At 44.1% G+C, this 27280-nt stretch overlaps 1 protein-coding gene and 1 long non-coding RNA gene across 3 annotated transcripts; one reads left to right on the forward strand and one right to left on the reverse strand.

Annotated features, from left to right (window-relative positions):
• Nucleotides 1-1873: 1873 nt before the first annotated feature.
• Nucleotides 1874-4292, reverse strand: LOC144282057 (uncharacterized). The gene is made up of 2 exons (XR_013350428.1): nt 4188-4292; nt 1874-2476 (listed from the first exon to the last, which is right to left on the reverse strand). It is a non-coding gene; the product is annotated as an uncharacterized LOC144282057 (long non-coding RNA).
• A 178-nt stretch (nt 4293-4470) lies between these two features.
• Nucleotides 4471-26714, forward strand: PRDX1 (peroxiredoxin 1). 2 transcript variants are annotated; one of them, XM_077845217.1, is made up of 6 exons: nt 4471-4492; nt 12213-12329; nt 15195-15348; nt 15708-15830; nt 17698-17828; nt 26350-26714. In XM_077845217.1, the coding sequence occupies exons 2-6, from the start codon at nt 12224-12226 to the stop codon at nt 26433-26435; spliced, it is 600 nt and encodes a 199-aa protein (XP_077701343.1). In that variant the 5' UTR covers nt 4471-4492; nt 12213-12223; the 3' UTR covers nt 26436-26714. The 2 variants fall into 2 exon arrangements, with proteins under 2 accessions (XP_077701343.1, XP_077701342.1); XM_077845216.1 differs by lacking the exon at nt 4471-4492 and adding an exon at nt 9396-9552.
• Nucleotides 26715-27280: the final 566 nt, after the last annotated feature.

Below are 27280 nucleotides of genomic sequence, written 5' to 3' on the forward strand. Positions count from 1 at the left end.
GGGCCCCATCTAGAAACCTCTTGGGACTGAAGTAGAAAATCTAGTGTGTAACACTTACTGATCAAAAATATTTTCCAGTGAAAGTCTCCACACTGGCTTTTCCCACCTAAGATACTAGGGCCCCAATTCTTACACTCTGAAAAAAATGCTTGTACTCCCCGCCTCTACTCCCAAGAGGAGGAGGACAGAGGTCATAGTGTAATTCTCAGGCCCAGATTAGTACTACTGTCAGCGGTTCTGGGCCACTGTCCAGACCAGAATGGCTGTGGTTGGCTCAGTTTTCAGTGGAGCTGATTCATAATGCTTCTCCCGCACCCCCCCCGCCCCCGCCCGGAACAGAAAAAGTAGTATTAAAAACGTGGGAGGGCTGGGTTTTTTTATTTATTTATTTTTAAGATTTTACTTATTATTTGATAGAGAGTGGGAGCACAAAAGCAGCAGGCAGAGGGAGAGGGAGAAAAGGCTCCCCACTGAGCCAACATGACATACAGTGACATGAGTCCAACAGGACATACAGGGGGCTTAATCCCAGAACCCTTGGATTATGACCTGACCTGAAGCCAGACACTTTAACAATTAAGTGACCCAGACACCCCATGCTTTTTATTTTATAGTTAATTATTTAATCTTGCTAGCTTATGGGGGAAGGCAGCAGGAACCTCAGTTCTTGAAAGTAAGGAAATTGTAACAATGATTAACTCAGCAAATACCTGTTCAGTAATTTCTCTGCTGTTGGTAATGGATAAGGAACTTGCACACCTATGACAGATAAAGGTGAATGGGGTGATGATAGGATTCCATCAGCTTTCTGGCTCCAGCTTGGTCCCATGACATTAAAAAATAAGATCACTGAGTTGCCTGGGTGGCTTACAGGTTGAGCGTCTGCCTTTGGCTCAGGTTGTGGTCCCAGAGTGACCAGATTGGGTCCCACATCAGGCTCCCCTCAAGGAGCCTGCTTCTCCCTCTGCCTATATCTCTGCCTTTCTCTGTGTCTCTCATGAATAAATAAATAAAATATTGAAAAAAAATCACTAAATGTGTGGCTAGTCACCTGAGAGCAATTCCCTTCTGCCTGAGGTATTCATACATTTACTCCACATTCACTGAGCATCAATTCCTTTCAGGCCATGTGCTGGATGCTGGAGGTGAAGAGGTAAAGATGTGGTTCTGCCCTTAAGGAATGGACAGTCCAATGCAATGGTTCTCAATCTGTTTTCTCTTTGATGCTATGGGGTACTTGCTACTATCATATCTTTGACTTACTAAGATCATGGTCATGGGGGGAAGCAGGAGCCGGAAAAAGAAATAATAATTATGGAATGATGTGATAGGTGGTATCTGATAGAAATAAGCAGAGCACAGTGTATGGTAGAAATACAGAGGAAGGAGCACTGAAAATCAGGTTAGGAACGGGGAGGTTATCAGTAAAGGTGTCCCAGAATGGTGACTTTTGAACCCACTTTTGAGAGACAAGCAAGAGTTAGGCAAATAAGACTCTGTGAACAGGATGCAGGAGATCTGTAACATTATGGTACACTCAGGGATTATACACTTGTGCTTTATAGTTAGAACAACATGGAGGGAGGATGGACAGGATGTCAGATGGTGGAGGGTATATATGTCAGGATAAGGAATACTATGCTGAATATTATGCTAAGCTCAGAGCTCTGGGGAGATGATCAGCAAGGGGGTTGGAAATCACTTCACATAAGGAACAGCTAGGGAAATGGGTCTGTTTAAGTTGAGGAGAATACTGAGGGGAAAGAAACCTTTTGGTTTATAGCATGTACAGGTTTTTTATTCTGTGTTACCTCAGAATTAGAAAAGGCCAACTTTTGGGGCACCTGGGTGGGTCAGTCAGTTAAGTGTCTGATTCTTGGTCTCAGCCTAGGTCTTGATCTCAGGGTTGTGAGTTCAAGCCCTGGCTTGGCAAACCATGCCTGATAACCTGGTTCTGGACAGGTTACCAGACTTCCAGTGGTGTCTTTGGTCAGGTGCCCAAACTGTTCAATCATATAAGATGGCCTTGCTTCCTATCTCACTCTGGTCTTAAGAGTTCTCAGATTAGGGTTTACTCATCAGCCTTGATGTTCCTCTGGGGAAGGTGGAAGGAGAGAATGTGGAGATGCTTCTAGTTGCAGAATTACAGTTTACAGGGAGCTAAGGGAACATGACTAAGGGCGCCACGAAAGGCGGGATCCCAGTTTGTGGTTAGAGGTGTGGTTGAGGCTAGGAATGAATCAGTGAAGCCTCCTTGCCCAGAGGTAAAGCTCTCCTTTTCCATCAGTATGCTTTCAGAGCCTTTTGTCCTTTGTCTTCTTTTCCTTCCCATCTGTCAGTGGCAGAGTGGCTCTCAGAACAGCCAAAGAGTCATTAAAATGGGTGTGAGCCTTTCTGGTCTCAGTATCATCAGTCTCCTAATTGCAATGCTTCTGACAGTCAAGGCACTCTTTTCTGGAAGCTTTAGCAAAGATTTCTAGAAGTATGAATACAGGAAAGAAATACATTATTTTTTTCCTGCTTCCAGGCAGAGAAGACCCTACCAGCCAAGATAAATGGGCCAGAAGGTTAGATAGGCTAGGAGTCCTCAAGTCATTTATTTGACTTTCTCTAGCTCAACTTGGGGTTGAGGTTCTCAGCTTGGGGAAATTTTGTCCCCCAGGGCACATTTGGTAATGGTGGGGGGTGCGGTTTGCTCCTGGCATCTAGAGGACAGGATATCAGGACACCTGGGTGGCTCAGTGGTTGAGTGTCTGCCTTCAGCTCAGGGCGTGATCCTGGAGTACCGAAATTGAGTTCTGCATCAGGTTCCCTGCATGGAGACTGCTTCTCTTTCTGCCTATGTCTCTGTTTCTCTCTCTGTGTGTCTCTCATGAATAAATAAACAAATTAAAAAAATAGAGGGCAGGATATTGCTAAACATCCTATCATGCCCTGGACAGGCCCCCACACTCCCAAAAAAGAATTATCAGGATCAAAATATTGATAACACTGAGGCTGAAAATAACTGATAAATGCTTATGTTTATAAGGATTTGGTAAAAAAAAAATATATAAGGATTTGGTTTTGGGAAACCTGGGTGGCTCAATTGTTGAGCTTCTGCCTTCGGCTCAGGACATGATCCTGGGGTCTTGTGATCGAGTCCCACATTGGCTTCTTTGCATGGAACCTGCTTCTCCTCCCTCTGCCTATGTCTCTGCCTCTCTCTGTGTCTGTCATAAATAAATAAACTTTAAAAAAATTATAAAAAAACACTTAAAGGGCAGCCCTGATGGCTCAGCGGTTTAACGCTGCCTTCAGCCCAGGGCGTGATCCTGGAGACCCAGGATCGAGTCCCACGTCGGGCTCCCTGAATGGAGCCTGCTTCTCCCTCTGCCTGTGCCTCTGCCTCTCTCTCTGTGTGTCTCTCATGAATAAATAAATAAAATCTTAAAAAAAAACACTTAAAATATATATAAGGATTTGGTTTTAGGGGGTAAAAAGGATTTGAGCAATAGCCTCTGAAGCATCAAATCATTAGAGTAGAGTCCCACTTTAACTGTATAAACATAGGCTGCAAATCCTGCTGTTAGTCCAGCTTACTGATACACCACCATGGTGCTTCCATGAGCAGTTCTTTTTTATTTTTTATTTTTTATTTTTTATTTTTAAAATTTTTTTTCCATGAGCAATTCTGCTTTAATGCTCTGGTCTCAACTTTCTTTGTGCATTCATTCTAGTTCTCCTAAAAATGGGGAGACGGAAGACGGAGGAAGAGAAGACAAATCAACACTTTATTTTTCTTGGGATGCCTGTGTGGCTCAATGGTTGAGTGCCTGCTTTTAGCCCAGGGTGTGATCCTAGGGTCCCAGGATCGAGTCCCACATCAGGCTCCCTGTGTGTCTCTCATGAATAAATAAATACAAATTTAAAAAACCTCATTAGTTTTTTATAAAGATTTTAGTGGGGGAGGAGCAGGGGAAGAGGAAAAAGAGAGACTCTCAAGTAGACTCCCTGCTGAGCCTGGAGCTCGACTTTAGAACCTTGAGATCATAACCTGAGCCAAAAACAAGATTTGGATACTCAATCAACTGAGCCAGCCAGGTGCCCCAAATCCATTAGTTCTTTGACAGACTCAGATGATAGGTTGGAGCCAAACCAACAAATTTTGATACAGATAATGATGATCATAAGAATGGTTAACTTACTCTGTGAGAGATAATTCTGTTACATCATTTTCATGAGGATAAAACTAAGGCTGAGGGGAGTTACATGGGATCTCATTTATGTACGTTTGTGTAATAAACTATTCTAGAACTCTGTGAGCCACCCAAGGCAGGGAGACTGTATTCTACAGGAGAATACTATAGTTCTATGCAGCTGAATTGCCGCCCCTTGTTAGGTGTCATGGACAGTCCAGAGAGCACCAATATGAGCACCTAGGAGTCAGTCATCATGGAAGTGTTCAAGTCAAGGCCCAGAGACGATTAGGCCTACTAAAGAAGGGATTCTGGTAATGGGTAGAAGGTTGGATGTTAAGCTCCATGCTTAGTGCAAGGCATGGAGGGCAGGGCCTAGAAGAGTACATGGTACATGGTGGGAACTAAAATTTAAATTAGTTAACTGTGATTCCTTCCAACTCTGAGGGTCTAGGGCTCTATATATTTTTTGAGGAGATAACAGTTCATATGTAAATATTCAATCATGCAAGTAACCAAGAGTTATAATATTTCCTTTTTTAAAAAATATTTTATTTATTTATTCATGAGAGACAGAGAGAGAGAGAGGCAGAGACACAGGCAGAGGGAGAAGCAGGCCCCATGGAAGGAGCCTGATGTGGGACTCTATCCTGGGACTCCAGGATCACGCCCTGGGCCAAAGGCAGGTGCCAAACCGCTAAGCCACCCAGGGATCCCGAGTTATAATATTTCACTTCATGAAAGGTCCGCAATACTGGAAACATTACTACAAACAGGGTTGCTGTGCTGCCCAATTCCTGGGACACTATTCACGGAAAACATAAAGTGAATATCACCCCCTAAAGCTGTGTGACACAGAGGCCCTTATTGTAAATATAAGACAAGTTTAGTAAAATAAAATGACACCTGTAGAAAGGGTAGAAGATAAAAACCGTAACTGAGGCAATTAGAAGAAAGCATTTAGCTTTAATGGTATATACATTTACCGTTAATGGTTTATAGGTATAATATAATGCTTTATAAATTTATGATAGACTATTATTAGGTTAGCAACTCCTATTGTTAAAATGATCACTGTTACAGGACATTTGCTTTATACTTCTACTGAACTGCCTTGCCTGCAGTATCTAATTAGCTATAAAGAAGGGGCAATGGCTGTTCATGAATCAGTTAACTGCGTTTACCATAGTAAATCAGTGCTGTGATATTTTGTTTAAATGAAGACCAGGGCAGCCCGGGTGGCTCAGCGGTTTAGCACCACCTTCGGCCCAGGGTGTTATCCTGGAGACCCGTGATCGAATCCCACGTTGGGCTCCCTGCACGGAGTCTGCTTTTCCCTCTGCCTGTGTCTCTACCTCTCTCTCTCTTTGTGTGCTTCTCATGAATAAATGAATAAAATCTTAAAAAATAAATAAATGAAGACCAGATGATGTCTAAGAACATCTTATGAACAAAGGTTTCATGCTAGCTTAAACAGAGAAAGGTGGTGGGAAAACTGAGTCACCATCATAAGGTACAGGCAATTACAGTTATGCAGAACCCAGGAGGAAATGCACCATAGCATTGGGGCCATATTTGGGGAGGATATGGCTTATAGAAATCTTATCTTGTATATTTCTTTTTTTTTCTCCATCTTGTATGTTTCAATTTGTAATAGTTCAGCAACAGGAGTAGTAATTAACAAGGAAAACATTTTCATTAAACAGTTTTTAAATTATTTTTGGGATGCCTGCCCTGTGTCCTGAGCCGAAGGCAGACGCTTTAACCGCCAAGCCACCCAGGCATCCCTAAATAAATAAATTCTTAACAACAAAAAAAAAAGTTAGGTGTAGGGAATCAGATCTTCTGAAGAACTGAGCTGGGAACTGGTGCTTCACCCAGCAAAGAGCCATACTTACTTGAATTGGCAGAGAAAAATTTAAGAGCCTCACGTCTAAGAAATAGAGCAAAACATGAGTCATGCAAACATTTTCTTAGTAACTGCCCTGCCACCAAGCAATTTTTTTTCCAAGTAATTCTTCCTAACAAATGCCCCACCTAATGCTTTCAGCAACCAGCAACTTAGTAACAGATATGCACCTATTTTTTTCTTTTTAAGGATTTTAGAGGAAACTTACTAAGTAAATTTCATAGGTGGCAGCTTGTGTGGCTACTATTTGACTTTTCAACACATTCCTTTTTATTGTTGTTGTTACCCTTTCCCAAGTGCAGGCAATTTCAGTGCTGATGGTGGGGACCAAAGGAAATTATTCTTAGAAACAGTCTATTTTCATGAGTGACTTTTCAGCCTTCTGCATTCCGGCCAAGGTGTGATCCTGGAGCCCCTGGATGAAGTCCCACTTCAGGCTCCCTGTGTTGAGCCTGCTTCTCCCTCTGCCTGTGTTTCTGCCTCTCTCTTTCTCTCTCTCTCTCTCTGGGAGCCCCTTGTGGGACTTCATCCCGAGACTCAGGGGCTGAAGGCAGACACTCAACCACTGAGCCACCCAGGCATCCCTCTTCTGTTTTTTTTTTAATTTAATTTAATTTAATTTAATTTAATTTAATTTAATTTAATTTAATTTAATTTTATTTTATGATAGTCACACAGAGAGGGAGAGAGAGAGAGAGAGAGACAGAGACATAGGCAGAGGGAGAAGCAGGCTCCATGCACCGGGAGCCCGACGTGGGATTCGATCCCGGGACTCCAGGATTGCGCCCTGGGCCAAAGGCAGGCGCCAAACTGCTGCGCCACCCAGGGATCCCTCTTCTGGTTTTTGTTATTTTTATTTATTTATTTTTTTTTAAAGATTTTATTTATTTATTCATGATAGTCACAGAGAGAGAGAGGCAGAGACACAGGCAGAGGGAGAAGCGGGCTCCATGCAGGGAGCCCGATGTGGGATTTGATCCCGGGTCTCCAGGATCGCGCCCTGGGCCAAAGGCAGGCGCCAAACCGCTGCGCCACCCAGGGATCCCCCTCTTCTGGTTTTTGAATGACACAAATAAGCCCAAGTGCCCCAGTCCAGGCACATGGAAGATACAATAATTTTTTTTTTCTGGCTGAAATAGGACTGTGTGTTGTTGGTTTAACCTGCCCATAGCAATAACCATCCACTATAAAGCTCTGAACTTCTACATTTCCCCTGCTGCCTCTTGAAGGAAATAAATAATGGCCAAATAACTGTTCATTCTCAGGTAGAGAAGGAAACAAGCAAAATTATGATTGTTGCTAGATAGGGTGATAAATGCAGAAAAATTTTGAGGGATCCCTGGGTGGCGCAGCAGTTTGGCGCCTGCCTTTGGCCCAGGGCGCGATCCTGGAGACCTGGGATCGAATCCCACGTCGGGCTCCCTGCATGGAGCCTGCTTCTCCCTCTGCCTATGTCTCTGACTCTCTCTCTCTCTCTGCGTGACTATCATAAATAAATAAAAATTAAAAAAAAAAAAAAGAAGAATTTTGAGATGCTCAGGCACCTTGACACAGCACGTTCCCATTATTTTTTTAAAATTTTCTTACTTTTTAAAAAATTTTTTATTTATTTATGATAGTCACACACAGAGAGAGAGAGAGGCAGAGACACAAGCAGGCTCCATGCACCGGGAGCCCGACGTGGGATTTGATCCAGGGTCTTCCAGATCACGCCCTGGGCCAAAGGCAGGTGCCAAACTACTGCGCCACCCAGGGATCCCTTACTTTTTTTTTTTTTTTTTAAGATTTTATTTATTCATTCATGAATGAGGGACACACAGAGAGAGAAAGGTGGAGACACAGGCAGGGGGAGAAGCAGGCTTCTGGCAAGGAGTCCAATGTGGGACTGGATCCCAGATCCCAGGATCATTCCCTGAGCAGAAAGCAGATGCTCAATCGCTGAGCCACCCAGGCGTCCCAGCATGTTCCCATTTTTTATCCTGCTATGATACATAAGGCAGTTAATAGGATGGTGGTGGTTGGGGGGTCGTGATAGAGGCAGTGTGGACATAATGTATTTATTACATGCGCCTATTTTATATCGAGTGCTCTGTTATGTCTTAGGGACATGAGGTGTGTGTAACCCAAACCTTACTTTCCAGAAAGTCAATGTAGCAAGAAGAGACAGGCATATAAACATATAAAATAGCTTAAGAGGGCAGCCCCTGTGGCTCAGTGGTTTAGAGCTGCCTTTGGCCCAGGGTGTGATCCTGGAGATGCCTGATCGAGTCCCACGTCGGGTTCCCTGCATGAAGCCTGCTTCTCCCTCTTCCTGTGTCTCTGCCTCTCTGTGTCTCTCATGAATAAATAAACAAAATATTTTTTTTAAGAGGTATTTTGTATAGCTTCTGGCCTTACAGGATGTTGTTTTGGGCACAAAGGACGGAATGATAAATTCTGGGGAGGAGCAAAAGCCAGAACAGCTTTCCAGGACTTTTGAGGATGAGCCAAGGTCCGGAACAGTTCCAGAAGTCATGCTTCGGCGGTCTTCAAAGACATTTTCTCTAGGCCCACTAGGAGGGAACAGATTCTTCATATTTGAACAAAAGCCTGAAGTCTTGAAACAGCGACACATTGTTCTGGGTGTTACAATCCAGCTAGGAGCAAGGAAGAATTCTATAATAACAGCTAACGTTTCTAACGTATAATAAGAACTAGGAATTGTGCTAAGTAAGCCACAAAGATGATCCCAAGGAATTACTAGTTTTTTTCCATTTTACGGGTGAGAACAATCAAGGCTCTTGTTTGAAGGCCACACATAAAATGACAATGAGTTTTAACTCAGGAAACAGACTACGGAGCCCCAGTTTTTAAAACCACAAATCAGAGGAGTGAACTGATCAGATTTCAGAAAGATTCCCTCTAGCAGCTGCGTTAGGAGTGGGTGGGAGAAGGAGAGCAGCAATCCTGTGAATCAGAATAATGAAGGAGGTTGTCTAGGTACTGAGGCAGCACTAGGGCAGAGGCTGCGGGGATCGGGGTGGCATATGTGAGAAACACTTGACAATTTTAAGTGCTTGATGTGGATTAGACGTAATCCTCCGTGGGGCAAGACCAATACCGCGGTCTGGGTCTTGAGGGCAGGACGCGCAGGAGACCCTCGCAGAGATCCCAGAGTAACAGGGGCATCGGGGCCTCGACACCGCCGCCCTCGGCTCCCCGACCCTAACCGTCGGCAGCAGGGAGGGGGATCCCAACCTTCCGAGCCCGAGCCCGCCCACCGCGAGGGAAAGTGCTGAGTCATTCTGGCGGGGCGCGTTGGCTGGGGCGGGGGCGGGGCCAGATCCCCCTTCCCTCTCCTCCTCCTGCACCCCCAGCCCGCTCTGACTCTCGCGAGAGCCCCGCAGGCTATAAAGGCAGCGCCCCGCGCTCGCCTCACGCGTCTTCTTCCTGACTGGTTATCGGCGGTTAGTCTCCTCAGCGCTGGTGAGAAGGTTCTCCACGCCCCGGTCGTGTCTTTTCCTGGTTCTCCCAGGGTCTTGCCCTACTTGGCTTGGGTGCTGTGACGGGGGAGGTGGCTGGACGAGGTCTGGCGCTCGAGAGTAGTTAGGCGGTCCGCGCGCCCTCCCTTACGGACGCGGGGACCTGTTTAAACCCTGAGGCTAACGTCGGTTCGAGTTTCCTCTTCCCCCGGCAACCCGAGCGGAGGGCGCTCATTGGCGCGGCGAGGGGGCCTCGTGGTAGTGGTGGGCTCTCCTCAGCTAGGCTCCTTCCGGGCGGGGCGGGCTCAGGAATCTTCTAGAGTGGACCTGGAAACTGACCTGAGGCTACCCGCCTGTCGTGTGGTGGAGGTGATGACTGTTCCCGGCCCTCCGCTGGGCCTACATGGGCAGTTTCCGGTACTGATTTCCTACCCTGGCTTTATTTTTTGCGTTTGTGTAATAGGGTTGTAGTGATCTCAAATTTGTCAAGACTGCTTTTTTTTCTTTTTTTTTTTTTAGGGGGGGCGGCTAGTGCTTTCCTAAGTGCTGTGGTGGGGTTTCTCATGGGAGCGGCAGGAGGGAACCTGAAGCGGGATTTGGGGGCGTGCCTTTAGCCTTGGAAGTTCATGGGCAGATCCACCGAGGCCCACGCCGCCTTGAGGTCTAAGGGCCTTTACCCCGCCGAGTCGGTCTTTAGTGGACGTGAGAACCACGTGGAAAAGCAGGTTTGGATGAGGAGGTCGTTTATGTTAGGATCACACACCCCCTCTATATTTGGTCGCCAGATTGCAACTTGCCTTACTAGGTTTTTTTTTTTTTTTTTAAAAGGCGTTAGCAATAGAAAGTTTGCAATAATAGATGCTTGGTTTTATGCACCAAAAAAGTTTGGGATTTGGGAAATTAGCTTCTTGAGCCTTTCAAACTGATGACTTACTGGTTTACATCTTAATTCCTTAACTTTGTGTTGACCTGAGTGAATCCAGTGCAGCATTGCTTTTTAGCAATGATTTGTTTTGCAGTAAGGATTTTTTTTTAAGGTTAAGTAATCTCTAAATCCAGCATGGAGCTCTAACCCACAGCCCTGAGATAGAGTCACATGCTTCCAACCAACTGAGCCAGCTAGGCTTCCCAGCAATAGACCCTTGTTCCACTTGCTGCTCCAGAATCCTGGCCCTGAGGTCAGAAACCCACCTTTTTTTTTTTTTAAAGATTTTATTTCTTTATTCGTAGAGACAGAGAGAGAAAGGGGCAGAGGCACAAGCAGGCTCCATGCAGGGAGCCTGACATGGGACTCGATCCAGGGTCTCCAGGATCACACCCCAGGCTGCAGGCGGCGCTAAACCGCTGCGCCACCGGGGCTGCCCAGAAACCTACTTTTGAAAGGACTTCTAGGGCTTAAACACAACCCTTGAAGTTTTGCAATTTAGCAGATGGGAATCATGTCTCTTAAAGACTTGGATTAGGGGGGCAGCCCCTCTGCCTGCCTCTCTCTCTCTCTGCCTCTGAATAAATTAAAAAACAAAAACAGAAAACCAGAGTTGGATTAGGGGTGTGCGGTCTCTTGGGCAAATGTACCTGGAGAAAGGTCATGTGGACTTCTTGAATTCTGAAGACAGATAAAGATGCAGTCCAGAGAAAGGGCAACATGACCACTTCTAGAGATCAGACATTCTGTTTGTGGAATTGTTCATTTGGGCTCAGCTTTGATATCGAACCTTCTTTCTCTGGAGCTTTTTGCATAATGAGAGTACAGAAGAAAATGTCACTGCATAAATGATCGTTTAGGAAAAGTAAGAGGTTACTTCAATTTTTAAAAATTGCTGTTTTTAAAGGAAAACAAAAGCTGATGTTCAGAGAAGTATTCTGATTTTTTTTTTAAAGAGTTATTTATTTATTCATCCAGAGAGTGAAGAAAGAGGCAGAGACACAGGCAGAGGGAGAAGCAGGCTCCATGCAGGAAGCCGGACGTGGGACTCGATCCTGGGTCTCCAGGATCACACCCCGGGCTGCAGCCGGCGCTGAACTGCTGCGCCACCGGGGCTGCCCTGATTTTTTTTGTTTTGTTTTAAGAGTGAGTCTTCTAGCGCAGGGGAAGGGAAGAGAGAGAAAGAATTTTAAGCAGGCTCGGTGCTTAGCCTTGAGTTCATGAACTGGGTTTAAATCAAGAGTCAGACGTTTATTTTTTTATTTTTATTTTATTTTATTTTATTTTATTATTTTTTTTAATTTTTATTTATTTATGATAGTCACAGAGAGAGAGAGGCAGAGACATAGGCAGAGGGAGAGGGAGAGGGAGAAGCAGGCTCCATGCACCAGGAGCCCGATGTGGGACTCGATCCCGGGTCTCCAGGATCGCGCCCTGGGCCAAAGGCAGGCGCTAAACCGCTGCGCCACCCAGGGTTCCCTTATTTTATTTTTTTAAGAGTCAGATGTTTAAAGGACTGACCCACCCAGGCGCCCTGTAATATTTGGTTTTGTTTCATAAGTTAGAAAGCTCGGTTTTCTGAGCTTTCTCAGATGCGTCTTACTAATATAAAAAAATTAGTATGTATATTTAGGGCCGCTGGATAATTCTTTTATTTTGTAGCTAAGTGTCTAGGTAGAAGGGTGTTGGTTACTTAGAAAAATAAGGCTTGTTTCTAATTTACTTCCTCTTTTCTCCAGCCCATAGCAAGATGTCTTCAGGAAATGCCAAAATTGGGCATCCTGCTCCCAACTTCAAAGCCACAGCTGTTATGCCAGATGGCCAGTTCAAAGACCTCAGCCTATCTGACTACAAAGGTAAGAGTAATTATATTAGATTTATTAAAATGGAATTATTTTACCATCTAGGATGGATCATTAGATTTCTGTATATCTGTTAGGTTTGATTGTAAAACGCCTTCTCCCTCCTAGGTCAGTCTTCAGAGTAGGTGGCTGTTTTTGTGTTGAAGTGATGTAGTGATTACCAACCATGATGACGGATAATCCTGTAGGTTCAGACTGCTTACGGGAAAAGCCCATGCTTTGTTATGCCTGGACATAATAGCTCAATTATTTTCTCAGTACTCCTCAATTCTATTGGAGATACTCCTTGAAAGCTCAAGTCTTGGGGCGCCTGGGTGGCTCAGTTAGGCATCTGCCTTTGGCTTCTGTCATGATCCCAGATCTGGAGCACTTAATCCAGCTCCTTGCTGAGCAGGGAGTCTGCTTCTCCCTCTCTTCCCCCCACCCCACCCCCTTGTGTGCACATACTCTCTGTTCCTTCAAGTCTTTGGAGCTTACACCATTAATTTTTTGAGATATGTATGTCAGAAAAAAAAAAAAGAGATGTATATCAGAGTTGCTGTATTATTAGCAGAGGCTTAGGCATATTCTCCTGACTGTTTTGCCCTAAGAGAAGAGTTGGAACAGTTTTCTTTTCCTGTTAAGTTTCAGGTAGACCTTGGCAATCTGATAAAGCTCTTCCTCTTTTTTTTTAAACCTTGCAGTCCTGGAATGAGGGGAGGGTTTTTCTGAGATAGTTGATGTACAGATTCCTTGAAATGCAAATCTGAAACTCAGGTGTTAAGTGTACCTTTTAACTTAGTGGTGCAGTAATTAGTTCCTGGATTCAGTTTATGGGAGGAACGTGTGACTAAGGTTTCCTAACACATCACACTTGTTTGGAATGAGAAGCAGTTAAGAAGGGGCCCAATGGAGGGAAGAAGCTTCTCTGGCAAACAAGGTAAGTAGCACCACTGGGAGGTGACCTTGGCCCAAGGGTAAAGGCAGGAGGTTTAGAAAGAGCTGTTCTCTGTTCCTCCAGGGCTTGACCTGCTGAGGCTTCAAAGTGCTTGTTAGGTAAAGCCCTGGAGAGGTTGTTTAGATGAGGGAGTTTCTTGTGATTTTGGTTTTCTTTTCTTTTTCCTTTTTTTTTTTTTGATTTTGGTTTTCAAAGTAAATCTCAAAAGTTTTTGATTTTCAGACATTGCTGCTACCTGGAAATGAGTGAATATTTGGCACTGTTTCAGTAACGCGGCCTCTTAGGTGTGGTGAGAGGCTGGTTGGCCAGTTGAATATATACTTCTACTGGTAATCTGCATGAGTTTTGGAAAATTTAAGCTAGAGATCCTGTTGCTTTATCAGGATTTTTTAATTTTTGCCTCAGACTTTTTGTTGTCTAACTAGGCTTGTTAGGAACATATTTGTGGTGATTTATTTTTTTAATTTTATTTTTATTATTTTTTATTATTTATTTATTCATGAGAGACACAGGCAGAGACCTAGGCAGAGGGAGAAGCAGGCCCCATGCAGGGAGCCCGGTGTGGGACTCCCGGGACTCCAGGATCAAGCTCTGGGCCAAAGGCAGGCCCTGAGCCATCCAGGGATCCCTTGTGTTGATTTTTTTTTTTTTTTAAAGATCATTTAAATCTTACTGTCCTGTAATTGTGGTTCATAGTGGACTAAGTGTTAAAGGCTTTAGTTTCTCTTTGGTCTCTATTGACTTGCATAGAATCCAGGATATGAGGTTTTCCTATGCATTCATTTTAAGCGTTGGCATCAGACTATCTAGTTAGGTAAATTGCATCCTTGGTTTTGCTGTTTTTCATTGGAGAACTTAGTGTTGTGCTAATTGTAACTATTTAGAGATGAAAATCAGACTGAACAGTGTTTATCTTCTAATTGGCAGCTAATGGGGAGGCAGGAAAATAAAGCACAAAAATGAAAGGAACTTTTTTTTTCCATGCAGGCTCTCCTACCACAAAATTTTCTAAAGGTAGCTGCTGGGAGACCTCTGTGTTCAGTTTTGGCATTTAGCAGTTGTTGTCTACCATCAACTTAAGGCTTCCTTAAAAAAAAAAAAAAATTTCCATGGGAAAAGGTCTTTAGGGTTTTACTGTTCTTTTTTTTTTTTTTTTTTTGATACTTTATTACTTTTTTCAAAGATTCATTTATTTCATAGTTGAGAGTGTGCCTCCTGTGCAAGGGGGGTAAGGAGAGCCTCTCAAGCAGACCTCGTTCTGAGTGTGGAGTCCACCTTGAAATCATGACCTGATCCAAAATCGAAGAGTTGGATGCTCAACAGACTGAGCCACCTGGGCACCTCAAGATTTTATTTTTAAGTAATCTGTACAGCTAACATGGGACTCAAACTCAACCCTGAGATCGAGAGTCCTGCAGGAGCACTGTGGTTAAGAGTATGACTTTTGATTTTGGCTTAGGTTGTGAACTTGGTTATGACCTTGAGCCTCCTCTCCTGTTGGGCTCTGCTGGGCGTGGAGCCTGCTTAAGATTCCCTCTCTCCTTCTCTCCCTGTGGCCCCCTCCCCAAAAGTCATGTACTCCACCAGGTGCCCCTTGGTGTTTATGCTTTGTAAAATAAGAAAGTGTTCTCCTTCTCTCCCTGTGGCCCCCTCCCCAAAAGTCATGTACTCCACCAGGTGCCCCTTGGTGTTTATGCTTTGTAAAATAAGAAAGTGTCTTTTCTTTCTTTTCCTTTCTTTCCTTTTATTCATGAGAGACAGAGGCAGAGGGAGAAGCAGGTTCCATGCAAGGAGCCCAGGGCGGAACTCGATTCCAGGATCATGCCCTGGGCCGAAGGCAGGTGCCAAACCTCTGAGCCACCCAGGGATCCCCCAGGAAGTGTGTTTCAAAGGCAAACTTGTGGCTCTTTTTCTTCCTCCAGGAAAATATGTTGTATTCTTCTTTTATCCTCTTGACTTCACCTTTGTGTGCCCCACGGAGATCATTGCTTTCAGTGACAGGGCAGAAGAATTTAAGAAACTCAACTGTCAAGTGATTGGTGCTTCTGTGGATTCTCATTTCTGTCACCTGGCTTGGTAAATCTCGTGGTTGATTTCACATATAAACTTTGAACCAAGTAGTAAATGGGACTGGTGTGGCTTTGACAATTGACTTGCTCAAGTATTGCCTTCTGGCTCCTGATGGGAGTGCAAAGGCGCTCTGATTTCTTCCTTTATTTTTTACCTGGCAGCTGAGGAGAAGCAGCTTTGGGTTGCAGCTGAGTGTACCCTGGTGACGTTAACAGTCGTCAGGCACTCACTTTACTGTTGGAAAAAAATTTGTTTTTTGGGATAATTAGATTAGGAATGCTGGAAAAATGGGAAGGAATAAAGTTAATGCTTTTGCTACACAGTAGTTTGAATGAATGTGATTGTGTGTGTGCCTTTTGCTGTAGGATCAACACACCCAAGAAACAAGGTGGACTGGGACCCATGAACATTCCCTTGGTATCAGACCCCAAGCGTACCATTGCTCAGGACTATGGAGTCTTAAAGGCTGATGAAGGCATCTCGTTCAGGTATACACCTGCCAGGGGGCTGACATTTCATCAAAATTATCTAATAGATGGGCAGCCCGGGTGGCTCAGTGGTTTAGCACCGCCTTCAGCCCAGGGCCTGATCCTGGAGACCCGGAATCCAGTCCCATGTCAGGCTCCCTGCAGGGAGCCTGCTTCTCCCTCTGCCTGTGTCTCTGTCTCTCTGTCTCTCTGTCTCTGTCTCTCTCTCTCTCTCTGTGTGTCTCTCACGAATAAATAATAAAATTAAATCTTCAAAAAAACCCCAAGCAAACCAATTGACTTGAGAGCCTTTTGGAGAAAGGTAGAGGCCTGATCTGTAAACTCTTTTTTTTTCCCCCCCTCAGTTAATTTGCTGAACAATAATTGACTTATATCACTATATAAAATTTACTTATTTTCAATTATGTTTTTATTTTTAGAGAGGGGGCAGAGAGAAAAATCTCAAGTAGAAGTAGACTCCATGCTGGAGCTGGACATGGGGCTTGATCTTTTGACCCTGAGATCATGACCTGAGCCAAAATCAATAGTTGGATGCTAGGGTGCCTGGGTGGCTCAGTGGTTGAGGGTCTGCCTTCAGCTCAGGGCATGATCCCAGAGTACTGGGATGGAGTTCCACATTGGGCTTCCCAAGGATCGTGCTTCTCCCTCTTGCCTATGTCTCTGCCTCTCTCTCTCTCTCTCTCTCTCTGTCTCTCTCTCTCTCTCTCTCTCGAACTAAAGAAAAAAAAAAAGTTGGATGCTTAACTGAATGAGCCACCCAGGTGCCCCTCTTAGTTATTTTTTAAAGATTTTTTTTTTAAGATTTTATTTATTTATTGAGACGGGGGCGGGGGGGCAGAGACACAGGCAGAGGGAGAAGCAGGCTCCATGCAGGGAACCCGACATGGGACTTGATCCTGGGTCTCCAGGATCACACCCCGGGCTGCAGGTGGCCACGCTAAACGACTGTGCCATCGGGGCTGCCCTATTTTTTAAATATTTTGAGTCCACTCTACCTAACGTGGGGTTTGAACTCACAACCTCAAGACTGAGTTGCATGCTCCACTGAGTGAGCCAGCCAGTACTCCCTTTAATGTATAAACTGTACAACACGATGATTTCATTTCATTATTCCTTTAAAAAAGAAAGAAAAGTGGCTCAGTGGTTGAGTGTCTTTGTTTCATGTACACATACATTTTTTTTTTTTAAGATTTTATTTATTCATGAGACATAGGCAGGGAGAAGCAGGCTCCATGCAGAGGGAGCCTGATGGGGGACTCAATCTCGGGACTCCAGGATCATGCCCCTATAAATACAATCTTAAAAAAAAAAAAAAGAAGCATAGGACTCTGATCTTGGTGTAGAGATTGGTTTTTCTTTTCACAGAGAAAGAGTCAGACACATAGGCAAAGGGAGAAGTAAGCTCCCTGTAGTGAGCCCGATGAGGGACTTGATCCCAGTACCCTGGGAACAACATGACTTGAGCCAAAGGCCAGATGCTCAACCAGTGAGCCACCCAGGTGCCACCCCTGCCCTTTTTATTTTTATTTTATTTTTTTATTATTATTTTTAAAGACCTATTTATTCATAGAGACAGAGAGAGAGAGGCAGAGACACAGGCAGAGGGAGAAGCAGGCTCCACGCAGGGAGCCCAACATGGGACTTGATCCTGGGTCTCCAGGATCACACCCTGGGCTGAAGGTGGCACTAAACTGCTGAGCCACCTGGGCTGCCCTTCTTATTTCATTCTCTATGCAGGAAGAAGACAAAGCCAGTGCAAGTCTGGGAGAGGCCAGCAGATAATCCTTTCTATTGAGTTTGTGTTCTAACAAAGCGATTTCTAAACCTGTGTTGCATTTCCCTCAAACTTTCAATCTCTTTTTCCCAGGGGCCTCTTTATCATTGACGATAAAGGTATCCTTCGGCAGATCACTGTAAACGACCTTCCTGTTGGTCGCTCTGTGGATGAGACACTGCGACTGGTTCAGGCCTTCCAGTTTACTGACAAGCATGGGGAAGGTAAGCCAATCCACCTGCTGACTTGACAACAGAATGGTAGGTAGGATAGGAAAGATGGCAGGAACAAGGTCTACCAAATAAAAGTGTCTTTTCAAGAAATTAAAATCTCTGGATTATAGTGGGTGGTTTGGTGAGGTAATGGAAAAGTTCAGGGAGGATAATATAAAGGCATTTTGTTGAAGCTGCATAGTTCCAGCTTTTGCCCTGCTCATTTAGAATCACTGTTGCAGCTGTTAACTTACTAAAGGCATGTAGGAGGATCTCCTAGGTGTGTAGAAGGGCAAAACGAAAAGTTTGAGAATTCCATCTTGACATATAGCATGCCATTCTTGACAAGTGTTTATTGGGAGAAGAGATTAATCCCTTTGATCCATATTCGTTGTACTGTTTTTGTTTTTGTTTTTGTTTTTGTTTTGTTTTTTTTTTTTTTTAAATTTTTATTTATTTATGATAGTCACACAGGGAGAGAGAGAGGCAGAGACATAGGCAGAGGGAGAAGCAGGCTCCAAGCACCGGGAGCCTGACATGGGATTCGATCCTGGGTCTCCAGGATCGCGCCCTGGGCCAAAGGCAGGCGCCAAACCGCTGCGCCACCCAGGGATCCCCCCCCCCCTTTTTTTTTAATTTAATTTATTCATAAGAGACCCAGAGAGAGGCACAGACAAAGGCAGAGGGAGAAGCAGGCTCAATTCCATGCAGAGCGCCTGATGTGGGACTGGATCTCCAGGACCACAGCCTGGGCTGAAGGCAGTGCTAAACCACTGAGCACCTGGGCTGCCCTCCCCCCCCCCCCCCCCCCCCTTTTAAAGAGTTATTCATGAGAGACAATAGGCGCAGACACACAGGCAGAGAGAGAAGCAGGCTCCATGCAGGGAGCTCCATGTGGGACTTGATCCCAGGACTCTGGGATCTACGCCCTGGGCTGAAGGCAGGTGTTTTTCCTCTGAGCCACCTGGGCATCCTAGGTTGTAGCTTTTTGAGTTTTACCCCCTCTTGGAGTGGAGTATAGTTGTTGATAGAATGAGACAGTCTTACCCTAAGAGTGAGTTTAGTTTTTAAGGACTTAAGTCCTGAGGCTGCAAGTGCTTGGTCTGTGGGGTATGGAGAACCTCATAAGCTCTCAAATTTCATGTAACTGAGGACAAGATAGTTACAATGAAGTGCTACTGATGTCGGATGAAGTGCACAGGTGTACTTGGTTTGAATTTGCCTTAATACTTTTTCTTTTAGGTGATAAATATTTCAGACTAATTTTCTAAAGCCCATTTCAGCTCTGATTTTGTGATACAGAACATGGAAGTTAAGAGTCTGAATTAGTGGTGTCTGTTGGGGGGACCCAAAAGTAGTGGCTTGCCTAGAGTGAAAAGCTAACATGGATCAGTGACCATGATACCCAAAGGCACCATTTGCTGCAGCATGTGTGGACTCTTAGTGTATTGAAGCAGATAGATGGCTGCTGAGACTGCCCCCTGGTGGGGGATGAGATTCAGCACAAAGACTGAGGGAGCTGGAGAGTGGCAAAGTCCTTTGTTGGACTTTTACTAGTTCCTTGCATGTAGGCTAGACTTTTTTTTTTTTTAAGATTTTTTTATTTAGGGATCCCTGGGTGGCGCAGCGGTTTGGCGCCTGCCTTTGGCCCAGGGCGCGATCCTGGAGACCCGGGATCAAATCCCACATCAGGCTCCCAGTGCATGGAGCCTGCTTCTCCCTCTGTCTGTGTCTCTGCCTCTCTCTCTCTCTCTCTCTGTGACTATCATAAGTAAATAAAAAAAAAAAAAAAAAAAGATTTTTTTATTTATTCGTGAGAGAGACAGAGAGAAAGAGGCAGAGATACAGGCAGAGGGAGAAGCAGGCTCCATACAGGGATCCTGATGTGGGACTCCATTCCGGGACTTGAGGATCATGCCCTGGGCTGAAGGCAGGTGCCAAACCTCTGAGCCACCCAGGGATTCTCCCCGCCCAGGCTAGACTTTTGAACCCAAGTTTTGATAACTCTGAAGCTTCAATCTTCAGTCTTGGTTTGGTCTCTTCTCATCTCACAAGAACAGGCACAGCTTTCTGTGTGCAGCCTTTATGTTTTATCGGATAGTTCCCACTTGAGAGCCTAATGAATACCAACCACTTTGTGAGATACTTTGCATGTATTAATTTTTTTTTAAGATTTTATTCATGAGAGGTCAGCCCCAGTGGCGCAGCGGTTTAGCACCGCCTGCAGCCCAGGGTGTGATCCTGGAGACCCGGGATCGAGTCCCACCTCGGGCTCCCTGCATGGAGCCTGTTTCTCCCTCAGCCTGTGTCTCTGCCTCTCTCTCTCTCTGTGTCTCTATGAATGAATAAATAAAATCTTAAAAAAAAAATTTATTCATGAGAGACTGAGAGGCAGAGATCTAGGCAGAGGGAGAAGCAGGCTCCACGCAGGGAGCCTGATGGGGGACTCAATCCCAGGACCTCTGGATCACAACCTGAGCCAGAGGTACACATTCCAATCACTGAGCCACCAGGTGCCCCCATAAACCAACCTTTTCTTTTTTTTTTTTTCTTTTTTTTAAAAGATTTTATTTATGGGATCCCTGGGTGGCGCAGCGGTTTAGCGCCTGCCTTTGGCCCAGGGTGCAATTCTGGAGACCTGGGATCGAATCCTATGTCGGGCTCCTGGTGCATGGAGCCTGCTTCTCCCTCTGCCTATGTCTCTGCCTCTCTCTCTCTGTGTGACTATCATAAATAAATAAAAATTAAAAAAAATATATATATATAACAAAAAAGATTTTATTTATTTATTTATTCATGAGAGACAGAGAAAGGCAGAGACACAGGCAGAGGGGGAAGCAGGCTCCATGCAGGGAGCCTGACGTGTGACTCCTCCCAGGACTCCAGGATCATGCCCTGAGCTGATGGTGGTGCTAAACTGCTGAGCCACCCGGGCTGCCCCCATGAACTAATAATACTTAAACATAGCATTTCTTCATAGTAAATGTTGAAACTGGGAACCAGATTCATAACCATCTTTTTTTTTAAGGTAATACTGAAAAAGTCAGTGTTTAGGGCTTTCTCTGTGTTGTAAGTTCTCTTACTGAAGTTGCCATGACTGATGTCATTTTTTTCTTGGGAGACTTAGTATTTTGGTTGTATTTGAAAGCTGGATTATGGTGGAATGCAACCAGTTCTTCTGGATTCCATATTGATTCAGAAAAAAACAACACTCCTGGATATGAAACAATCAAGTGAGGCTTTCTGTCTTGTCACTGATAATTGTTTTATTTTTATTTTATTTTATTATTTTATTTTTTAAATTTAATCTAATTAATTTTTTATTTTATTCTGTTTTATTTTATTTTATTCTATTCTATTTTATTCTATTCTAATTTGTTTATTCATGAGAGACACAGAGAGAGAGGCAGAGACACAGGCAGAGGCAGAAGCAGCAGGCTCCATGCAGGGAGCCTGACCTGACATGGGACCCGATCCTGTGTCTCCAGGACCACACCCTGGGCTGAAGGCAGCACTAAACTGCTGAGCCACCCAGGCTGCCCTTTTTATTATTTTTAATATTTTTTTTTTTTTAAGATTTATTTATTTATTCATTCAGAGACAGCAAAGAGAGAGGCAGGGACACAGGCAGAGGGAGAAACAGGCTCCATGCAGGAAGCCCGTCGTGGGACTCGATCCTGGGTCTCCAGGATCACACCCCGGGCTGCAGGCGGCGCTAAACCGCTGCGCCACTGAGGCTGCCTTTTTTTTTTTTTTTTTTTTAGGATTAAAACTTGTTTTTGAGAGAGTGCGCAAAGCATGGGGGAGTGGCAGAGGGAGAGGGACAAGCAGACTTAGTCCCAGGACCCTGAGCTGAAGGGATGCTTAACCATCTGGGACCCTATTTTTTAAGATTTTATGAGAAACAGAATGGGTGGGGGGGGGAGGGTCAGAGGAAGAGGGAAAAGCAGACTTTTCCACTGAGCAGTGAGCCCCATGAGGGGGTTTGATCCCAGGACCCCAGGTTCGTGACCTGAGCCAAAGGCAAATGCTTAACTGACTGAGCCACCCAGATGCCCCTTAACTATTCTTAAGTGCCATGAGGCCTTAGTGCCAGTGAGAGTAAGTTGACAAGATTTTTCTGGTTCATTATTTTTCCTATCTTTGTATCATGATTTATAATTATGGTGTTCTAAAGCTTTATTTTCTTAGATTAATTACCTGTTAGCACCTACTGCCAAACTTCTGGCTGGCCCTTGTCTGGTCTTTGCTTCCTTGAGGTACTTTTTTTTTTTTTTTTTTTTTTTTTGAGGTACTTTTTATATGCTTAGTGACCTGTGTTTTGTTTTCTTTATTCAAAGATTTTTTAAGATCTTGTTTATTCTTGAGAGATCCACAAAGAGGCAGAGACACAGGCAGAGGGAGAAGCAGTCTCCATGTAGGAGCCAGATGTGGGACTTGAACCTGGGACTCCAGGATCACGCCCTGGGCCAAAGGCAGACAGATGCTCAACAGCTGAGCCACCCAGGAGTCCCATGACCTGTGTTTTAACCCTTGGTGCCACTAAAGCTACTAATAATAACAATGAAGTAGAGATTTCAGGAAAGTAACAGCAGCTGGGTCTGCAATTTGGCACTTCTCCCATTCATACTTTATTTTTAGACTGCTCCAAGTGATACCTAAGGCTTAAGATATTCTTGGACTGGAAGGGGCTTTCACCGGCCTCCCCTCCCCCCCTTGAACAAGTGAGGCTTGCTGTTAAATTACTGGACTCTGGTGACTACATGTCTCCTAGAAGATGGAATAGCAGATGGAAGTGAAAAATCAGAGATTGGTTTCCTTCCCTTAGTCTCTCAGGTTAGCCCAAGAAGCATTGCTAGCTCAGGATTTTAGAAAAACGTTGGAAGTTACCTTTTTTTTTTTTTTAAGATTTTATTTATTTATTTATGAGATAACTGAGACTGAGGCAGAGAGAGCAGCAGTCTCCCCATGGAATAGCAGCCTGATGTGGGACTTGATCCCAGGACCCTGAGATGACGACCTGAGCGGAAGGTAGATGGTTAACTGAGCCACAGAGATGCCCCAGCAGCTATGCTTTTTCTGCATAACATTCATAAATGTATGAAATTCAAACTCAGACTTTTTGTTACCAAGGGGTAGAAGGGAGTTACTTAGTGAACAAGTAGGGCCTCCTTGGGGGTCCTACCCACCCCTTTTATTTCAGGCTATCCAGTTTGGCAGGGTTAACACTAAAGAGGCAAACATTGCTTTATTCAGATCCCTCAAGGGCTACCAGAGGGGGGAAGCAGCTCAGTATTACGGTTTTACACAGTTCTAGCTTTGTTTACTTACTTAGCTTATTTCTTGGTATGAGGGTAAGTCATTAAAGTTTTTTTAATTTAAATTTTAATGTAACACGTATGCCATAATTTACCATTTAGAGTATACAGTTTAGTGGCATTAATTACATACACAATGTCATGCATCCATCACTAATAGTTTCTGAATGTTTTCATCGTCCCAGACAGCTACAACCATTAAACAATAGCTTCTCATTCCCCTTTATTTCTAGCTCTTTGGTAACTTTCATTTTCTGTCTACGAGTTTGTCTATTAAATATTTCATGCAATGTTTGTCCATTTGTGGGTTTTTGTGTGTGTGTGTGTGTATATATATATATACACAATATATATATTATATATATATATATAAAAGATTTATTTATTTATTTATGATAGAGAGAAAGTCAGACACAGGAGGAGGGGAGAAGCAGGCTCCATGCTGGGAGCCCGACGTGGGACTCGATCCCGGGACTCCAGGATCGCACCCTGGGCCAAAGGCAGGCACCAAACCGCTGAGCCACCCAGGGATCCCTTTTTTTTTGTATATTTTTTATTGGAATTTGATTTGCCAACATCTAGTATAACGAGCAGTGCTCATCCCGTCAAGTTCCGCCCTCAGTGTCGGTCACCCAGTCACCCCGTCACCCCATCTGCCGCCCACCTTGTCCCTTCCACTATTCCCAGAGTTAGGAGTCTTGTGTTTGGCTTCTTTCACTTAGCATAATGTATTCAAGGTTTGTGTTGCAATGGCTGTCAAAACTTCATTCTTTTTATTTATTTATTTTATTTTATTTTATTTTATTTTATTTACTCATGAGAGACCCAGATTGAGCGAGTGAGAGGCAGAGGGAGAAGCAGGCTTCACACAGGGAGCCCGACGTGGGGCTTGATCCCGGATCTCTAGGATCAATCAGGTCCTGGGCTGCAGGCAGTGCTAAACCGCTGTGCCACCGGGGCTGCCCACTTCATTCTTTTTAAAGGCTGAATAGTCCATTTTATGTATATATCCTTTTGTGTATTCATCATATGTTGATGAACACAGCATTTTCACCTTTTGGCTATTGTGAATAACGCTGCTTCAATACTGTTAAGCAGCTGTGTGGATCTTTGTTTCCAATTATTTTGGGAATTTACGTTATAAATGTAATTACTAGGTCATGTAATTCTGTTAGGCTTCTTCAGGAACTACCAAACTGTTTTCTATATCAGCTGTACCATTTCATATTTGCACCAGCAATGATACCAAAGGTTCTCTACAACCTTGCCAACAGTGTCTTTTTCTTTACTTTTGTTTAATACTATATAGTCTTATGGGTATGTAGAGGTGTCCTTGTGCTTTTGATTTTCATGTCCCTAATGACTAGTAATATTGAGCGTATTTTCATATGCTTATTGACTGTGGTACTTTTTTTTTTTTTTTTTAGATTCTATTTTATTCATGAGAGACAGACAGACGCAGAGACACAGGTAGAGGGAGAAGCAGGCTCCATAGAGGGAGTCCGATGCAGGACTTGATCCTGGGACTCCAGGACCATGCCCTGGGCTGAAGACAGGTGTTAAACTGCTGAGCCAACCAGGGCTCCCTGTGGTTCCTTCTTTTTTTTTTTTTTATTGTAATTTTTATTTATTTATTATAGTCACACACAGAGAGAGAGAGAGAGGCAGAGACATAGGCAGAGGGAGAAGCAGGCTCCATGCACCGGGAGTCCGACGTGGGATTCGATCCCGGTCTCCAGGATCGCGCCCTGGGCCAAAGGCAGGCGCCAAACCGCTGCGCCACCCAGGGATTCCCCTCCCCCCCCTTTTTTTAAACGATTTTTATTTATTAATTCATGAGAAACACAGAGAGACAGACGCAGGCAGAGGGAGAAGCAGGCTCCATGCAGGGAGCCCGACGTGGGACTTAATCCTGGGTCCCTAGGATCAGGCCCTGGGCGTGGAAGATGGCGCTAAACCGCTGAGCCACCCGGGATGCTGCCCCCTGTGGTTCCTTCTTTGTAGAAATGTCTGCACAAGTCCTTTGCCCATCTTGAACTGGTTTGTCTTTTTGTTTCTTTATACATTTTGGTTATTACTACTATTTTTTTCATTTTGGTTATTAATCCCTCAGATATATGATGTGTAAATATTTTCTCCCATTCTATATTAACTCCTGAAAATGTTCTTTGTATAAAAATTCTGAATTTTGATCAAGTCCACTTTGTTTATTGTTGCATGTGCTTTCATTATCCTATCTTATGAATACATTTCCAAATCCAAGGTCATGAAGTTTTTCCTGTTTTAAATTTTTTAATTTTAAAGATCTATTTTAAAAGAGCCAAGGAGAGGAGGGGCAGAGGGAGATGTAGAGAATCTCAAGCAGACCCCTGCTGAGTGCGGAGAGTTGATTCCAAGTCCCATCATGACCTGAGTTGAAAGCAAGAGTTGGCTCTTCAACCAGCTGAGCCACTGAGGCACTCCTAAACTCTTTTCGTTAGGTGAAGTGAAGAATTAGGAGGGTCCATTTTCATTGTTTTGTGTGGAAATCCAGCTGATTCCAGCGCCATTTGTTAAAAATCATTTAAGCTTTTTTTTTTTTTTTAAAGGTTTTATTTATTTATGAGAGACACAGGCAGAGGGAGAAGCAGGCTCCATGCAGGGAGCCGGAGTAGCAGGGCATCACTTTTGATGTGGGACTTGATCCTGGGACTCCAGGATCATGCCCTGGGCCAAAGGCAGGCTCTCAACTGCTGAGCAACCCAGGCTTCCTGCAATTTCAGCTTTTAAAAAATAATATATGTGAAGCATACATAACATTTCTGAGGAAATACAAATGCCTGTTCACCCACTCTCTACTGTTAACAAGCTTTGTTTATTTTAAAGATTTATTCATGAGAGACACAAGGCAGAGGGATATTTTTTGTCCTATGTATTTATTTCTAGAACAAAGCATATGATTGGAGTTGTACTTTCTTTAAATTTTAGGTGCTACAAGAATAAATTGAGGTGTAATAGTATTAGGGCTGTGGTGAGGATTAAATTACATGTTTATAGTTGCCCTAAGCTGCTTGAATGATTTCAGACTGTAGCATAGGCTTTCTGGTTCCTGAGTGGTCAGCCTCTTATAACAGATTTGGTTTTGAGCCTTTGTCCGTTTGTCTCCATTTGTCCACAGGAGGAGAGTGGAGCTAACCATTGAGCAGGTTATTAATTAATAGTACTTTGTCTTGCAGTGTGCCCAGCTGGCTGGAAGCCTGGCAGTGATACCATCAAGCCTGATGTCCAGAAGAGCAAAGAATATTTCTCTAAGCAGAAGTGAGCGCCTCGCCATTTTAGGTCCGGGCTGTAGTGGGGGATCCATGAAAACAGAATCTTTTTTTGTACTATTGTCATGCTTATAACAAGACTTTAGACTCTGCAGATGTGGTATGTGGTATGGGACAAGACCGCCCTTTCCTGCAGGGGTTGGGGAGGCCAGCCTTTCTTCCTCTGGAGAGAATGGTCTGAGGTGTGCTATGGGGCAGGCCAACTGATATGTACAGTAGTAGCAAGGCATCACTTTTGATCTTTTGTTGTTTCTATTAAACTTGAACTGAGACCTTGTTGATTGTTTATTTTGGGGGGGCACTAGCTTTTGACTTTTTTTTTTTTTTTAAGATTTTATTTATTCATGAGAAACCGAGTCAGACACACAGGGAGAAGTAGGCTCCACGCAGGGAGCCCGACGTGGGACTCGATCCAGGGTCTCCAGGGTCACACCCTGGGCTGAAGGTGGCGCTAAACTGCTGAGCCACCCGGGCTGCCCTAGCTTTTGATTTTGAGAGGAGTTTACACACTGCTTTGCTTTCCCATTTTAGGAGAAAATTAAATTCATTTTGGTTATTAATCCCTCAGATATATGATGTGTAAATATTTTCTCCCATTCTATATTAACTTAGAAAGGCTGCCTTAGAAAATTAAATTGGGGGCAGGAGGATATGCAAGTAGACCCAGAAAATGGAACTGAACCAAGACATTATTGTATCTGGGGGTGAAAACCAGACCTGCCATAATATTGGCTTAAAGCATTGCGATTTGTGCTATAGGTTAAAGTGCAAATTGCAGGTTTTAGTTAGAGGCCCTAATGAAATTACTTGGACATTGATATTAAAACTACTCCAGGGC

The sequence above is a fragment of the Canis aureus genome, chromosome 13, assembly GCF_053574225.1.
Source record: "Canis aureus isolate CA01 chromosome 13, VMU_Caureus_v.1.0, whole genome shotgun sequence".
In the NCBI taxonomy this organism is placed as follows: domain Eukaryota; kingdom Metazoa; phylum Chordata; class Mammalia; order Carnivora; family Canidae; genus Canis; species Canis aureus.